The sequence below is a fragment of the Centruroides vittatus genome, unplaced genomic scaffold, assembly GCF_030686945.1.
Source record: "Centruroides vittatus isolate TY-2023 unplaced genomic scaffold, ASM3068694v2 scaffold_324, whole genome shotgun sequence".
Taxonomy (NCBI): Eukaryota; Metazoa; Arthropoda; class Arachnida; order Scorpiones; family Buthidae; genus Centruroides; species Centruroides vittatus.
The window spans coordinates 4,054,490-4,073,693 of record NW_027122701.1 but is presented as its reverse complement, the minus strand read 5'-3'; the positions used below and the strand labels follow the sequence as shown (position 1 = coordinate 4,073,693).

Sequence of the window (19,204 nt, the reverse complement as noted above, 5' to 3'; positions counted from 1 at the left end):
TGTGAAAACCTTCCTGACAAGTTTCAGCATAAACAAACAGGGTGTACATCAAGTGGTGGTTGTATTCCATTCAATAGGCAGAAAAGCAGCATCAAAACAAACCAAGATAGACAACTTTTTTAAACAAATCGTAAAGTCAAGTGAACTGCTAATGAGCATACGTAATTGGCTCTTTTCATGCTTACAGTGTGTACGGTTTCAGTCACCTTTGTTGTACACGCGTATGGTATTATATACGATCTTGTAACGTAAGTGTTCCTAGAGAATAAAGACTAGAGACCTCAAGAGACTGAATAATTTCAAGTATAGGTATTTCTTATATGTAGGAGGTTAAGAAATAGACGTTTTTTCAAATAACTGATATTTTCCTGGCTGTGCGAGAATATTCACTGTTTGTGATATAACAAATTCTTGGAATAACAGAGGGTTTTCGGCAGTCCAAGTAATCCATTAAAATGAGAATCTACTGTATCTTATTTTTTCTATAAGAATGACAATAAAGATACCATTGAGAATTTTAATTACAATACTGTGTGCTGTAACTTTATATAATGTAAAAAACAATTTTTATGACAAAAATACATGTTTTATTTAAAGTAACAGAATACACCAATACTTACAGAAAAGGAAAAATTCAGTATCAATTTATTCCTTAATGGCTTTTTCAAACTTTATATTTCACTTTAGAGTAAGAAATATAAATTCCAAAAAATCAGTTTAAGGAATAAGATGAATGTTCCATTAATAACAATCCATAATCTTACTATTATTATTACCATATGCTACTATCGGTCAATGGCAAACATAGCCTTCATTCTTGCATGTCACAAACTGCTTTTAAAATGCTATTAAACTTTTTAATAGAAAGACATGTGAATGACAGTTTAATTGCAGATGGTTCAATTTATCTTTCTGATGCAAATTTTCTTTAATCCATCTCTCTCTCACTTTCTGAATCAGATACCATATGTTGCTCTTTTGTATCTCTCTCACTTTCAGAATCTGATGCTATGGTTGGTTTCTTTGTTTCTCCATCATCACTTTCTGAATCAGAAGCCATCCGTGGTTTCCTTGTTTCATTTTCACTTTCTGAATCAGAAGCCATCTGTGGTTTCCTTGTTTCATTTTCACTTTCTGAATCAGAAGCTACCTGTGGTTTCCTTGTTTCATTTTCACTTTCTGAATCAGAAGCTACCTGTGGTTTCCTTGTTTCATTTTCACTTTCTGAATCTGAAGCTACTTGTGGTTTCCTTGTTTCATTTTCACTTTCTGAATCTGAAGCTACTTGTGGTTTCCTTGTTTCATTTTCACTTTCTGAATCAGAAGCTATCTTGTGGTTTCCTTGTTTCATTTTCACTTTCTGAATCAGAAGCTATTCTGTCGTACTTCTTTTATCACTTCCTGCATCACTTTCAGAATCAGACACTACATGTCGCCTTTTCTCTTCGTTTTCTCCTTCACTTTCAGAATCTGAAGCTATTCTTCTTCTTTTATTGGTCTGAGCTTCTTCACTGCCACTTGGGCTTGATGGACTGGGAGGAATTGTAGGTTGTGGAGGTTCTTTGTCACTATCACTATCATCACTAGAGGATATTGTAGCTTTAGATACAACTCGACTACGTTGTTTGGCTGTTAAGCCATCGTCAGATACTTTTGTTTTCTTACGCTCAGCTTTTCTTCTTCCATGCTTTTGCTTTCTTCCTCACTACCACCATCTTCAGCACGATGTCTTTTCTTATGCTTTTTCTTTCTTTCTTTGTTTTCACCACCTTCTCCTTCTGAACCACTTGATGCTCTCTTCTTTCTTTTCTTTTTTGGTTCATTTTCATTCTCTGAACTACTTCCATCTGTAATATAATCATCGTGGATTTTACGACGACCTCCTTTCCTTTTCTCCTCAACCACTTCTGTGAATAGTAATTTATTTTTACTTTTCTCTACAAATTCCTGACGTTTCTGAATTAATTCCATTTCTTGCTTTTGACGCCATTCTTCAAGACGACGTTGTTCGTCGACTAATTTCTGTCGAAGTGCTTCCCTTTCCTCTTCTTGTTTGCGACGCACTTCACGTTCTTCTTCATCCAGACGTTTTGCTCTTGCAACGTGATACTGAGCTTGACTTAATAAATCTTGACATTGTCGTGCTTCAGCAGCAGCCTGGGCTAAATCATATTTCATTCTATCACCATGAACACTAAGATACTGGAAATATCTATGAGCCAACCCTAATTCATGAACAGCAGCAAGAACAGTTTTTAAATTACTTTTCTCATCTTTTAATGTTTGTGTTGCTAATTTTTGTAAAACCAAAGCAATATTATATAATAAAACTGTATCATGAGGTGCCACACGGCGTGCTTTCAGTAATACTTGTTTACATTCTTTCAACTTTCCACATCTAAAATAAGCACGAGCAAGATACATTAAAATTTCTACATTGTGATACTTAAAAAATTTTTTCAAACAGTTTTCATACATTTGAATGGCTGCAACATATTGCTTTTGTTCAACATAAATATGAGCTATATTTAACCAAACATCACAAAAATCTGCTGTAGCTTCCCTTACTTGAGCAAATATATCTCTTGCTTCAGATATATAACCTTTATGAGCTAAAACTGCTCCTATTCCATTAGCTGCCCAAATATTTCGTGGATCGCATCTTAATACCTGTTTGTACATTGCCAAGGCTCTATCTTGATGTCTTTTCTCCTTTTCTTTGTCTTTTGTTGGTTGATGAAGAGTTTGTAACCATACATTTCCAAGAGCAACTAAAGAGTATGTATCATTGCCAGTTACTTCTTGTTTGAGAATACGTTCAAATTTTTTCTGCCCTGGTCCCCATTCTTGTTTAGCTAAATGAAGATTTCCAATTAATGACCAAGCATCAGGATGATCTTGGTTAACTTGTAATGCTTCTTTGAACCAATCAGAAGCTTCATATATCTGACCCCTATCTCTTGCCATGCAACCAAGTCTTAGATAACAGTCAACATAATTTGGATGTTCTCTTAAGATATTTTTATATAAAGGTTCAGCCATATCAAATTGAAACAAAGATTCCATGAGTCGAGCTAAATTATATGTTGTTGTTACGGATATGGAACTGTAATAATGTTCATCATGTCTTGCTTCGGATCTAGAGCGTTCCAAAGAGGCTTCATAATATCGTTTGGCTTCCTGTAAATTTCCTAAACGAAAATGCAAAGCTCCAACATTATTTAAAATTTCAGGTGGTACATCAGCCTGTACCTTTTCATTTAAAATTTGAGTAGCAATACCATAAGCTGATAGAGCTCCTTGTATATCTGACTGCTCTAAAATTTGTGCTAATTCAATCCAAGCTTCCACATCATCTGGAAACTGTTCTGTCACTTTTTTTAAATGACTTCTTGCTTGATCTCTTTTTGATTGACTTGTAGAATGAGCATAAAGGGAACCTAAAATTTTCATTGTTTCATAATTTCCAGGTTGAACTTTTAAAACCTTCTCAAAACATTGAGCAGCATTTTCACTGTCTCCTCTGTATATGTACATTTGTCCCAATCCAAAATGTGGCAAAACAAATGATGGTGAAGCAAATTGTGTTGCTTGATAATAATATTGAAATGCTTGATCATAATCTTCTTGAATATGAAATGCTCTAGCAAGCTGATAACAACTTTCAGCTCTCATTGCTTCATTTTCTGTATTATGAAATGCATGTAATGCTAAATGCTGAACTTTATCATAGTCTTTTTTAAAAAAGAAATGATTAGCTAAATGATTTAAAACCATAGGATTTGATGGATCAATAGAATATGCCTTTGATAGCATTTGAACACCATTTCTGATAGAATCAGGTGTTTTCTGATTTAATTCTAATACTGCAAGTCCAACTAATGCTCCTACACAATGGGAATCTAATTGAAGAGCCCTTTCAAAAGCTAATCTTGCTTTATCATGTTTGTTTAATTTATAAAAGCAATGTCCCATTCCAAGTCTAACTGCTGCAGGACATTTTGGATTAGTTCTCAATGCTTTTTTATAAAATGCAAGGGCTCCTCTGTAATCTTTCTTATTAAAAGCTATACATGCTTTACCAAGTAAAGATGGGATATTGTTTGGAGACTGATTTAACACAAAATTAAACTGTGCATCTGCTTGATCCATCTTATCCCCTTCTAAAAGACAAAAGTAAGCTCTACCTAAAAGATGATTTTGGTCATACATTATGATCTTATCTGCTGTTGTATACAGTAAAGTTGCTTTAGTGAAAAGTTCCCTTTTCTTGTCTTTATTCTTTTCTTTATTAGCTTGTTGTACATAATATGCAGCTAATGTGTCAAAAGCTTTCATTTGATCCCTTTCAAATTCTCTATAATCAAGATTAGCATCTGTTCGAGATACATCTAATATCTTCACAAATTCATCAACTTTACCTTGCCGATAATATTCTAATGCTAATGTAACCCATATATTTAATGGTGCTTGTTCTTGACTTAGAATTCCTAAAACTTCATCTCCATCAGGTATCTGATCCAAATCTAGCTCTATGACTTCATCAGTATCCCTCAAGGGAATTTCTATTGATTGTGAAGCCATATTGATTTATTTTTAATTCTGTAAAAAAGTGATTGTGGATCAATGTAAAATTAATGTAAATTAATATGAAATAAGTTACAGAGTACAATGTAAGATTTTTTTTTGAAGAATTAAATTGAAAACAATTTATCCACTATAATAATTATGTGATATATATTCAGTATAAAATATTGTATATAATTTTATTATTTATATAGGCCTATACACACACACATCCACATACAGACACAGACAACCATTGACTTATATGATAGATTGGTTCTGTGTAAAATTGTGAAATTATGTAAATAAAGATAATGTTTCTATTATTATATGAGAAATGAAATAAAAAAAATTCCAAGGTTACATTTTTCATTAAGGTCAAATGCAGTAAAAGTGTATCTATGGAGTAACTACACATTTCTGCATTTCTGTAACATCTCATCAGCCAATCAAAATTAAACTGATACCAATTCATTGATTTGTAGCTCATTTCAACATGGCTTGAAGAAGAGTAGACTTTTTAAACCATTGTTGTAACAACAATGGTTTAAAAAGTCTATATAAGTTCAGTGCTTTTCTTCTGACAGGATGTAACTACAGTCATTTTTGTATTTAAAATTCAGTATTTGTGACTTTTAAGATATCAGCCTGGGGGATGGGCACCACATATATACATATATTTATATGTATATATTTTTGTGTATATTGGTACACGTATCATTATAGATTGTATTTATGAATATACGAGAGTGCACATAAATGAAAATTTAAAAATGTATAACGTTCCAGAACAAATGTCGATTTAAAAATAAGAATCATTTGATTATTATATTTCCTGACAAAGGCCTTTCAAAATGGCTGAAAATGTTAGAAAATAGAATTAAAAAGGCTGCATTAAAGGCTGTTTTTGTGTCAATGCTTGAGTTATAAAGAATTTCTTTATATACATACACAAGAATGCCAAAATAGCATACATATCAATCTTACTATATACAACCTCTGGCCTTTTTGTACTCTCTGAGTGGTAAAGGGCCTAAAACCACAAATAAAAAAAAATAAAAAAAAACTATATACTGATTCAAGAGAAAAATTCACATAAAAAGGTGTTAAAGAACATTTTAAAAACGTTTTAATATCCTGTGAGTGCTTTTGACGTACAGTAGAGTGTCGTTTATCCGAATCAATTGGGGACTGGGGTTGTTCGTATAACTGATTTTTTCGGATGACCGATTATGTACAAAAAATATATTAACCTATCCGATGTTGAAATTTTTCTCCGTTGCGTGTCGCTTCGTGTTGAATTTTCGCCGATTTTAAGCCTAACGAAAATTTTTATAATAATAATCGAGGCTATTGTATCGTTAAAAATTATTTCTTTATTTTGTACAAACAAAATAAATATATTGAAAAATATAAAAACAAAAAAAGTATACTTTAGAAGTTAATCTAGTATCAAAACGTTCGATTCAGCATGACACAGTCCGACTGGAATGCTTTCGGTTAACCAGCTTTCGGATAAACGACGCTCTACTGTATTTATAAACGCTGTCTTCAGGCAGAACCGGAATTTAACCATTTATAAATACGTCGAAAGCGCTCACAGGATATTAAAACGTTTTTTAAAATGTTCTTTAATGCCTTTTTATGTGAATTTTTCTCTTGAATCAGTAAAATTGTTGGTGTGACATCTCCTCTATGTTTTTAAAAAAACCATATACAACCTATTATGCAACAACAAAGACATAACCAACCAATTCCACTTACTGGGAGTGTATCACATTCCAGTAACAGACCATGGAATCCACTGAAAATTATAACACATCAGTTCCACCACATATACTCTACAAAAAAAATTAGCAAAACATAATTATGACATCACCAACAAGAAATACACCATTGCCTTATTCATTCATGCTTCAGACAATGACATCTATGCCGATCTACAGAATGCCTCCATCACAATACAATCCAGGTGATTAGATATCGGAGCACTGGAAGCACTAAAAATTTATAAATCCAAAAAGCAAAAGACAATTATTAATTTCAAAGGAAAAGAAAATGGTTGTCCTATGCTTGGCAGACTATTAAAAACAAAAAAAAAAAAAAACCATGCAACCAATGCAAGAAATGTTATTTAAAAACTGCCAAAAACACAAGGATTATTATTTTAAAGAAACCTCAACTGTTGCATAGATTATTATTTTATTATATCAATGTCACCAAATGATTTTAAACTTAAACATATACAGGAAATGAACACATTTTTAAAGAACACAATGATATTTGAAAAGCAACGTTTGTGAAGATAATCAAAAGCATTCCAAGTCTAAAAATCCATAGACCTGATGAAGATCCAGAGGAAAGGATCAAAAATGCTAATCTATATATGAGTAAGCAAGTACTGAAGTTTTTTAGAAGGTACTTTAAAGAATTTTTAGTAATCAGAATGTTATTTTCTAAAATGCAATATATCTAGGCATACACCAAAATATATCAAACAAAAGTAAAATACTATCTTGATTTTAAAAGATAAAAATTGAGTTAAAAAAAACAAATGGGTGTACTATAGATTACCACCTATGGAATTTCAGGACTTTGATTATATATTTGAACTCAGGGGACCGAGACGAGTTCAACAGTACCCTATTTTTGGACCGGAGATGAAAAATAAAAAAGTTATCTACTTTTTAAGTTACCATACTTTTTTAATGCTCTCATGAAGACGGCACCATAGTTGCTAGTACTGCCATCTTGCGGTAAAGTCTGCAAACCATGACGTCGGACTACGGTCATCTCCAGTAGGGTTAAACATGCGATACAAGAGTGGAGAGAGCGACGCGACTTCCGATCATCGTGCAATCTCCATTTCAGTTAATGTTACTTATGGCAGCGAACATGGCGGCCGTTCCCACTGTTCGTGCTCCCGACTGACCTCCCGGAGGGGAGCCGCCAGCAGGCCGCCATGTGCTAAACGTCACTATTTATTGATTCACGGTAGTTCTTGAACAAAGTAAAAAAAGGGAGAAACGTCTACTAAAAGCAATTTTAACGGCAAGCGACATGACTCCCAATCGCGATAGCGAGGCCGACTTAGCAGAGAGAGCGATGCGACTCCCTATCATTGTGCGATCGCTGGAAAATTTTTTATAACTTTCTTATTTTTCGTCTCCGGTCCAAAAGTAGGGCATCGTTGAACTCGTCTCGGTCTCCTGAGTTCAGATATATACCCAAAGACCTGAAATTCCATAGGTGGTAATCTATAGTATACCCAAACAAATATATTTACAAGAACTTTTGATGATAAAACAATCATCTTCAGAAAAAAAACAAAAAACAGCAGTTTTTAAAAATTTAGAGCATTTAGAGTATAAATTTATATGACTCAAAATTTAAATTTTGAAGTCATATATAAACAGAAAAAGAAAAATCTTTAAATGTAAAGAGAATATAAAAATAAATTAAACTATAAATTATTCATTATTGTTATTACAATTTTGTAATTAATTGTAGTCAAATATCAGATTAAAATTTCTGCAAAATCTATATATTTTAATTCAATATACAGTCAAACCTGTTTTTATGCGCTCTTTTTATGTGCGATTTTTATTTGTGCGATTTTTTTAATGCGAATTTTTAATTTGTGCGGTATAGTTGGCGACTAGTCTCGTGCGATTCGTCATGTCTCACGTTGACTTATTATAGCTAAATAAACTTATTATAGCATAAATGCACTTATTATAGTAATATTATTGCATGAATATGCGAAAAATGAAATAATTTACTTTTTAAGTCAACAAAACACCACCTGGACAAAAATATGTAAAACAGACGATAGACCAGACGATGCAGTCAAGTGCTGACATCTGTTGTCAATAAATTCTATTTCGTACGGTTTTGAGTTATTTTCTATGTGAGACTTTTTTGTGCGGTCCCTGTTGACCGCATAAAAAAAATATTTTTTAATTGTGTTGCGAAAACTATTTTTTTACAGCCATTCGTGAAGTTTCGTGAGATTTTTTTTAATGCGTTTTTTTTAATGCGGTCCCTATCCCCCGCATAAAAACAGGTTTGACTGTACTTTGAACTTATGTAAAGATTAATATCCTCAGTTAAAAACATCAATGTATTTGTATCATTCTTTTCCACTATCTGCATTGATCATGATTAATAAAAGGTATTCTTAAACCATGGACAGATTTAACATTCCCAATCAAACAGTCAACGGTTTAAGAACGTTTTTCATCTTGAGAAAAAGCTTGAGGACAGTAACCAATACGGTTGTCACCCAAAATGCATAGTACAGTAGAGCGTCGATAAGTGGAACGTCGGTAAGTGGAATGGCCGGAAAGTGGAACGTCGGTAAGTGGAATGGCCGGAAAGTGGAACGATTTTCAGTCGGACTGTGTCGTGCTGAATCGAATGTTTTTGATACTAAATTTACTTCTAAAGTATAATTTTCATGTTTTTTATATTCTTTAATATATTTATTTTGTTTGTACAAAATGCAGAAATAATTTTTAACGATACGATAGCCTCGATGATTATTATAAAAATTTTCGTTAGGCTTAAAATCGACGAAAATTCAACACGAAGCGACATGCAACAGAGAAAAATTCAACAGGAAGCGATACGCAACAAAGAAAAATTTGAACATCGGACAGGTTAATGTATTTTTTCGTACAAAGTCGGAAACTGGAACAAATCATTAATTGGAAGGACCCCAGTCCCCAATTGGTTCCACTTATCAACGCTCTACTGTAGTGTAAATAAAATGGTTTTTTGAAATTTTTCTTGGCTGTGAGTCTGAGTCCCTGATTAATGTGAATAAAGAAAAAACAAAACACATTACTTTTAACTAGTTCTACATCCACACCATAATCTTTAGTCAAAATGGTTAATGTTACCTATGGTAGCGAACATGGCTGCTCGTTTCTGAAACAGTGGGGATGCACGTTCTAACCTAACCTATTCTAATAAATTACTCCTATTTTAATAATTTGGTTGGCAATAATTATGGTAATTTATTAGAATAGGTTAGGTTAGAACATGCGTCCCCACTGTTTCAGAGACAAGCCGCCATGTTCGCTACCATAGGTAACATCACAGCCTACAATAAGAAACAGCCTAGTCATTTGCTCTGAACACGTGTGTCGATTCCTGAGGCGGTTTGCACATAGTCCTCACTAGGAGCGCTGATGACCGGACTATTCGATCAAGTGATCAATGCTAATTCTGTTGTAAAGACGTGGTTATAATATATTTAAAAAATTAAAATTTTGAAAATATTTTACATCAAGATATTGGTAAATTTTTATAAAGTTTGATTTAAAATGGTTCATTGCTCTGTGCCGTTTTGTACATCAAATAAATCAAAAAAAGATGGAACAAGTTTTCACGAATATCCAGCGGAAGAGAGTTTACGTTTAAAATGGATAAAAGCTGTCAGTAGAAAAGGTAAGATTTATTTAATACTCCATAATTAAATAATGTAGGAAAAACGAATAATTTTATAACATCTATGCTACTTGCCATTGATGCTACACTTTTGCAATTATTTTATTATATGCTGTAAGGGTTCGTGCAAAAACCACGTGTCCCCATATTTCCCAAATCTTACTTCCCCTTCCCATTATGATCTTTTGTGGCTTTTATAAAACCTCCCTAAAAAAGCACATGGAAAATTTCAACCCTCGAAAATTTATATATTACTTCCTTTTATCAAATTTCTCGGATATTTCAAAAACGGTAGAAAGACATTGCTGAAAACTACATGGGTGTATTTGAAAAGCATTTAATTTCAGCTTTTTAAAATACAAATAAAATTAAATACATATACTCCCCCTTAATGAGGACAAGTACGGTTTTTGCACAACCCCTAACTTCAATGAGATTAGGCTATATTGCAATTGCATTTTAAATTTTTGTACAATTTATCTATTTATGCATACAAATTATTTATAGATGGTATAACTAATAGATTTACTGTATAAGCTAACTCTTTTTAAAATTTACAGATGAAAACAGTTCCAAACTTTGGAAGCCAAGTGACTGGTCAGTTGTCTGCAGTAAGCACTTTCTAGAATCAGATTATAAACCAGGATTGAAAAAGAGAATATTGATTCGAAATGCCGTCCCAAGCGTTTTTCCCGAATACCCATCCTATAAGCAGATTGTTTGTAAAGAAGCCAGAAGAGAAGTAAAAAAGGTTAGTCCCAAGAAAGGAGTTTGTACTGGTACCAAACGAAAGCATGTTCAATCTGAGCAACAAGTACATGATCAAGTTCCATTAATGAGTCCTGTGGACGGAGCTGTTTTTTTAGACTATGAAAGCAGGTTCTCTAGTTCCACAGCCAGATGTGAACTTTCAGACTGTGACATAAGGCCATCTAGTTCTGCATCTGGTATAGAAGTTTCTGTAGGGACAAGTTATACAATGTTAAAACTGAATTCTGACAAGAGAAGACTGAAAACTTTGGAGCAGAAATGCAGGAGACAAGATTACACTATCAAGCGCCTGTATGAAGAACAACGTAGATTGAAAGCAGAAAATAAATTGTTAGCTGGAAAGCTTGAAAAATATCATATAGAAAGCTTAGAGAATGACAGTGCCCAAGGTATGTTACAATAATTCATGTGATAACATATTAATATTCCTAATATCCTATTATATCAATATAGTACATTATAACACAAAATTGGTTTTATGTAATCTGCTATTGATTGTTTAACTTTTTTGGCAGATTTGTGTTAGTGACTAATAAAATTATATTGTACTTTTAGGTAACTGCAAAGCAGATTTCATACTTGAACAGCTGGTTGTTTACAATAAACAAAAGCCTCGTTGGAGTGACAACACAGTAAAATACTGTGTCTTATGGAGCAAAAAGTCTTCTAGGGCATATACATTTGCTAGGAAAACTCCACTTTTATCATTACCATCAAAATCAACATTGAAAAGATATATAGGCTCTGTTTCTGGGGTTAGTGTGGGTTCCCTAATTAAGCAACGATTAACTCAGGAGGCAAAAAAGTTGTCACAAGTGGAAAAATTAGGTTCACTTATTTTGGATGAAATGACCATTAAACCTAATCAACAGTATAACAAGCAAGCAGACGAAGTAGTGGGAACAGTAAAAATGAATGGCCTGGAAAAACAACTTGGACTTGAACATGTCACAGCAAATAGTCTCCTGTGTTTTGTGTTTTCAGGATTATCAAAAAATTTTCGAATTCCTGTTGCATATTTTTTTATCAATGATTTAAAAGGTCAGGAACTTTATACTTTAACTTTAGATGTGATTCATTCAGTGGAGACAGCAGGTCTAAAAGTACTCAGGATAGTTGCTGATGGCCATAGTAAAAATGTTAAGTTATTTGAATTACTTAGTGCTGTTAACCCTCCAATTCCAAAGATTCCACATCCAATGGATAATAATCGTTCAATATTCCTATCATATGATCCATGTCATATATTAAAAAATTTCTGGTCATTGCTTCTTTCTCCAAGTAGGGTAATGGTGAATCATGGAAAACATATTAGTGGTGTATTTCTCCGAAACTTGTTTCACCTACAGAGAGATCATGTTATTAAACCAGTAAGATGCTTAACTTTTAAACATGTCTATCCAACAAATTTTGATAAGATGAAGGTTAAGCGTGCAGTGGACATATGCAGCCAAAATGTAATTGCTGCACTGAAGTTTTTACAGAAGCACGGACACAGGTTTGGGAACTTGAACTTTGTTGAGGCCGAGGGCACAATTGAGTATTTGGAAATGATGCAAAAATGGTTTGCTATTCACAATATCAGCAATACTCAACACCACATTCATTCCAGAAATGCAACAGTGATGCAGTTTGTTTCTGCTAATGATGAAAGGCTCAATTGGTTGGATGGTGAGTTTTTGGGATATTTACAGTCCTGGAAAGATAGCTGTGACAGTCCCAATGTTCAATTTATCAGTAAGCAAACTTATGAAGCTGCTTGTCTCACAACCAGATCCACTGTTCTGTGTATCAGGTATTTGTTGGAGAATGGTTTTGATTTTATATTAACCAGAAAATTCAATTCAGATGATATAGAGAACCTTTTTAGTGGACTGCGGTCCATGTCTGGATTCAATGACCAGACAAACGCCTGCAGCATAATGCAAGGACTGCATACAATTCTTAAAACAGGACTAATTAGTGCATCCCTTGAAAGCAATGCAGAAAGCTTAGATTGTGAGGAATGGATGTCTCCTAATGAAGACATGTCCATTATTGTAAATCAGGTATTATATTTTGATTAATAAATTACTTTAATAGACCTAATTTAATTTAATTTAATATACCTAATAAAGTAATCATTATAATAATAATTTATTATTTTTAAAGGCATGCATGGATAAGAACTATACTATCAAGGAAGTTACTAAGCATATTGAGCCACAACTGAAACAGCTAGAGATTAGACCTTCCAATATTATAAAGCCAAACATTCAATCTGCTACAATGGCATACATTGCTGGATACTTAGTACGTATCACCGAAGAGAAAATTGAATGTTCCGACTGTTTGGACATACTTGCATCAGTGAAATCCCCTGCACCTATCATGGGCATAATAAATTTAAATGATCTAGGCGGGCTCTTATATCCAAAAGTAGAGTTTATTGGGTTTTTGCAGCAACTGGAGAAGGCTATTCATGCAGGCTTACCATTTTTAATTCAGCAACCAGCTGTGATGCATAATTTATGTAAGATTATTCTTCCTTGGATGGAGAAAAATCCATTGTTTATGTGTGGTAAAGATGGACACCAAAATATACTGTGTAATGTAATTCTAAGAAAATTCATCAGACCCTACATTTCCAACTACATAAGAACTGTGAACGACACTTATATTCGGGAGAATCATAGACCCAAAACGTCAAATAATAAAGCTTTATCAAGAAAAATAATAAAAGTGGCACCTCTATAAACATGGGGTGGCCACAACTGGTACAGGCCTGGTGAAAACTCGTGATTTTTGTATATTTTAAAAAATTTAAATTTTGTTTATAAAATGTTAAAATTAATAAAAATTATTGTAATAAAGTAAAAGAGAACATGTTTTTTGCATTATTTTTACTGTTTCATTGCTTTAAAAAATTGTAAGGATATAAAAATATTTTTTAAAGTTGAAAATTGTTTTAATATGACCAGAATAGGTACAGTACATCTAGCCCATTAATTATTATCGCATTTAACCGTCTAGATAATTATTGATAACATGTCTATTGTTTTAGATTGTTCTGCAGAAATCCGGGCAAAATCTTAATTAAAAAAAATCAATAATTTGCTATATCCTGTTTGAATTACTGTTTTATTTTACGAACATATGACAGCATGTAGCTAGGATAACTTAATCAGTGTGTGTTGTTATGGTCCGTTGTGTGGCTCCATCTAGCGGGAGAAAATATTTTCGTTTGGACACAACTCTTCAATGGGATTTCCCCCATTTGACTAGGCTGTTTCTTATTGTAGGCTGTGGTAACATTAACCGTTAAAATAAGTTAGTTGTCTTATTTATAGTTGCATTTATTCAAAAGAAATGAATTGCTATTACCAAACATGTAAGGCATATCTTGTGTGTAACAAACAATACAAGAATTGTATGTTATACATTTCACTCATTGTACTGGTTAAATTTACTTTAATTTTCACTTACGTTTCTAATTGAAAGTAATCCAAAAGAATATTATTTAGTTAAAAACGAATAACTCATTTCCATCCAAACATAAACGTCGGCCGTCGGTCTTCTATTTGATTATAATCTGGAATGCACATAGAATATAAGTCTGTTTATATATCTTAACATAATTATTTTATAAGCAAAAATAAATACTTCACTTACCAATACTGTATATAATAAAAATCGAGTCGCATAACGAACTGACCAGCATTGCCAGATGTGTTTAGTTCTTGTAGCCAAAAATTTTTTATAAATAGCCCAAAAGTAGCCAACTCAAAAAATTCCGTTTTGATAATCCAAGATTTGACGATAAAATCAAAAAAACACACCATTCGTACTTTTTAAGCAATAACTTTAATCACAGAACAAACGTTTTCGGCAAATTTACAGACCTGTTTCAGACCTGTAAACTGATAAGGATCGCAAGACTCAAAATACAAACATAAACTGTAATTTACTATGTCGAGAACACAATGCAGATTGCAACGAATTATGCAACAAATGATGTTGCCAAGACGGAGTATAAAAATTTCGAGGGCGGTTTCCTTTCAACCTCCGATGGTCTATAAAACAAATATAAGTGTAAATAACAAATAAATTTATTACCAAAAGTTAAGTACAAACATGGTTACTTTTCGACATAATCACCATGAAAATTGAGGCATTTGTCATATCTGAGGACGAGCTTTGCAATTCCCTCTTCGTAAAATGTTGCCGCCAATGACTTGAGATAGGCCCTAACGTTGTTTTGAAGATCGTCATTAGTCTCGAATCTCTGCCCTCCTAGCCACCTGTTCAGGAAAGACGTAGAAGTCGCTCGGCGCTAAATTGGAGATATACACTGGGTGTTTAAAGGTAGCGAAGACTTCCTCCTTTCAGACTTTCCGCCCAGCTTAAAACTTTTTAAAGTGTGAAGACTTCCACTTCTTTCCTGAACTGAAAACGTGGCTATGAGGGCAGAGGTTCGAGATGTTAACGAACCTCTGCCCTCATAGCCACGATGTTAGAATGACGATATTCAGAACAACGTTAAACATAAATACAGCTACTAAACAAATTTAATTAAAATTTGAAGAAATAAAAAAAATGGAAGTAACAAACAGGCTAAAAACCCTTACCAAGAAGATAGAAACGCTGGAACACGACATCAACCATTTTCGATGCTTTTTGAGGGAAGAGTATACTCCAAATACCTTAAAACTAAGCAGAACTATTAGAGAAGTCATACCAAGGCACATGATTTGGAAGATCGAAAGAAAAATTATAAAAGCAGTAATAAGAAGAAAAACAAAAAAGTGAAATAATCTAAAATACCAATTACGTAAGGTATTACGCCGACATAACTATCAAGAAAATCCATATAAAGGTATTGCTAACAACTATAAGTATAAAAAAGATGTAAAATTAAAAAAAACTTTTTGGTTACCCAACCCCCAGTGAAGACGGCCGGATGGCCGAGCGGTCAAGGTGGCAGCCTACCGCTCTGGGGGACCCGGGATCGAATCCGAGCGGGTCGAATAATCCCCAGGAATTTTTCGGGGGTGGTCCGTTCGGATATGTCGGGCCCCGTCCCTCACCACCCGGTCGCCCCATTGTGGGCCTGGCCGAACCCATAATGGGCCTTCTAAAAGAGGCCCTCTTAGTGCCCACAGGGCGGAAAGAGTTAAAAAAAAAAAAACCAAAACCCCAGTGAAAGGAAAGAATGGGAAAATAGTTTAATTATTAACAAAACTAACAAACAAATCCCTAAATTTGTCAAAAACCTTCTTATTTTAGGTACTGACTTTAACTTACCTACTAATAAAATAACCGTTGATTTAATAGCTGACATAGACAAAAGTATTAAAGATATGCCTATTAAAAAAGAAAAGAAAAGTGATCTTATAGGTTCTGTAATACAAGACATGAAACAATCACACCAGAAAAATAAATATAAAGTTAATAAATTAAGTTTAAACTTAAGAAAAACAAAAGATTTTTTAAAAACTAATAATTTATCAATCATTAAAGCTGACAAAACGAAACAACTTATAATTATAGACAATAAAGTCATAGAAGAAAAAACTAAAGAACAAATTAACAACGAACAATATATAAAATTAAATAGAAACCCATACGAAAAAATTAAAAAAGATTTAACTATAATGGTAAAAAACATGTATCTGAACAATAAAATTAAGGAAATAGATAAAAATTACATACTAAATTTCAAAAATAATAGAACTCCTAAATTAAATATAAGGTTAAAAACACATAAAGCTGGTGAAAAATATAGGCCAATAGTAGATTTTCGAAACTCAATTTTATATAATTTAGAAAATTACATTAAACAACAATTAAAAAATTTTGAAAATTCAAAAAATAGTATTAAAAATGCCGATGAAGGCATTAATATAATTCAAAAAATAAAAATAGATAAAACAGATACTTTAATCAGTCTTGATGTAAAAAACATGTATCCAAACATAAAATGAGATCTAATAAAAAACAGCCTCCTAAATGAAACCGTTGATAATGATTTAATAACCCTAATAGAATTTGCCTATAAAAACAATTATTTTGAAGTATTTAATGAATTTTACAGACAAACTGATGGGATCAGCATGGGATCAAAAATGGGACCAAAGCTGGCTGAATTAGTAATGAAAGATTTCGATATCAAGATACAAAATATTCCAGGTGTGAAAAGAGTAATGAGATATTTGGACGATTACTTATTAATTTTTAACCATCAGTTAACCAATGAAAAAATAATTTTTGAGAAAATTAATAGCATAAACCAATACATAAAATTTGATACAGAATTAGAAAAATATAAAAAAATTAACTTTTTAGATATTACTATAAAAAAAGGAAAAGATTGTTTCACTTTTAAAACTTACAAAAAACCATCGGACGTAAACAAAACAATCAATTATTATTCCTACACCCCCTTTTTTTTTTAACTCTTTCCGCCCTGTGGGCACTAAGAGGGCCTCTTTTAGTAGGCCCATTATGGGTTCGGCCAGGCCCACAATGGGGCGACCGGGTGGTGAGGGACGGGGCCCGACATATCCGAACGGACCACCCCCGAAAAATTCCTGGGGATTATTCGACCCGTTCGGATTCGATCCCGGGTCCCCCAGAGCGGTAGGCTGCCACCTTTACCGCTCGGCCATCCGGCCTACCCTACACCCCTGGTACCATAAAAAAGAATACATATATTATGGACTTAAAGAAAATATACACTAGGACGAGTCAACATAACGAACGTCAAACTATGATTGAAAATTTAAATCATAAATATATCCTTAATAACTACCCCAAGCACTTATTAAATAACTGGCAAACACAATATCACAAACACAGGTTTAATATAAAAAATAAGAAAGAAACCAGCCATAAACCGTTCCCTTATATATCTAAACATATTTATGAAAAATGCTCCAAATCCCTAAAAAATGACAATATTGTTTTGGCCCCTTTGTTAACAAACAAAATATCGCAGCAAATCTGTAATGTTAAAAAACCAAATAATAATAATATATGGGAAAAAACAGGAGTCGTTTATAAAATCAGCTGCAATTGTCAACACCCACAGTATTACATAGGTGAAACTGGGCGTAAATTGGAATCACGGATCAATGAACATATGGCTGCCATCAGGTTGAAACATAACACCTCCCCTTGGTTTAACCACATAATAAACAATAGTTGCCAAATAGAAAAAAAAAAATAACACCAAAATTTTACATTCCGAAAAAAATATATATAAACGTAAGTTTAAAGAACACATAAAAATAAAAAAACATAGCAATAATAGTAACTTAGTAAATCTGTCAAATGGAATGCAAATCGACCAACAGCGGTATTATGTAATAGAGGGCGCAACAGACTAATAGTTTTATGCGTGGCACTCTACTGTGAAAAACGTTCTAGTATTGTAAAAAGCGCAATGCTTTTCGAACAGTCTTAAGGGTATATTTATAGGACCAAAATTTGCTGTAAAATGTTTAAAATACATCCGGAAAAAATAGTAAGTACGTATTTATTTTTAGAAAACTCTGTATATGTTACACAGATCTTTGTAAAAATTTTTTTTATATAAGAAAACTTTATAATTATAGTACTACTGTAAGTACACGGGTAAATAGGAATTGAAAAACGAATATGAAAACAGAACCCAGTGAGCAATGTATAGTTAATAAGGAGTATACGAAGAACTAAAAAGGTATAAAAAAATGTATTTAGTTAAAAATGTTTTTTTAAGGAATTTTTGTAAATCTTATTATTTACGTACTCGCGTCACCCATGTTATAAAAAACCTTTGTTTTTCCTGTAGCACTGATGAGGGACCAGAACTCATAAAACTGGTCCGAAATGCATTTGATGAAGAACCAATAAAAAAGTTTTAAGCCTGTTTAGCTGTAAGTTAGTCTACCGAATGTTTTCGGATTAAAGAGACAACCACCTATTAAACATAAATACAGCTACTAAACAAATTTAATTACAATTATTTAATTTGGAAGTTGACTAATAGATTTCTTTATTAACAAAGTAACGGTTATTTTTTTCTAACTCTTTCCGCCCTGTGGGCACTAAGAGGGCCTCTTTTTGCAAGCCCATTATGGGTTCGTCCAGGCCCACAATGGGGCGGCCGGGTGGTGAGGGACGGGGACCGACATATCCGGACGGACCACCCCCCGAAAAATTCCTGGGGATTTTTCGACCCGTCCGGATTCGATCCCGGGTCCCCCAGGGCGGCAGGCTGCTAACCTTGACCGCTCGGCCATCCGGCCGACTGACCTTAACCTTAACAATGGAAATGGTTTTTATCTTATCATTTGAATAAATGTTTTATTTATACTGCAAAATAATTAGATTTAAACCTGAAATAAAAAATAACTCTTTTTCCATGAATTCCTCTTTTATTAGAGTGAAACGC

The 19,204-nt window shown here is 33.2% G+C and overlaps 1 protein-coding gene across 1 annotated transcript; it reads right to left on the bottom strand.

The window, feature by feature from the left end:
• Positions 1-564: 564 nt before the first annotated feature.
• LOC136988261 (RNA polymerase-associated protein CTR9 homolog) lies at positions 565-14,480 on the bottom strand. The gene is given in 4 exon segments (XM_067286119.1): positions 565-1,704; positions 1,707-4,602; positions 14,257-14,362; positions 14,443-14,480. Coding segments are annotated over 2 exon segments (3,654 nt in total). The 5' UTR covers positions 4,585-4,602; positions 14,257-14,362; positions 14,443-14,480; the 3' UTR covers positions 565-928.
• Between the last annotated feature and the right edge of the window lie 4,724 nt (positions 14,481-19,204).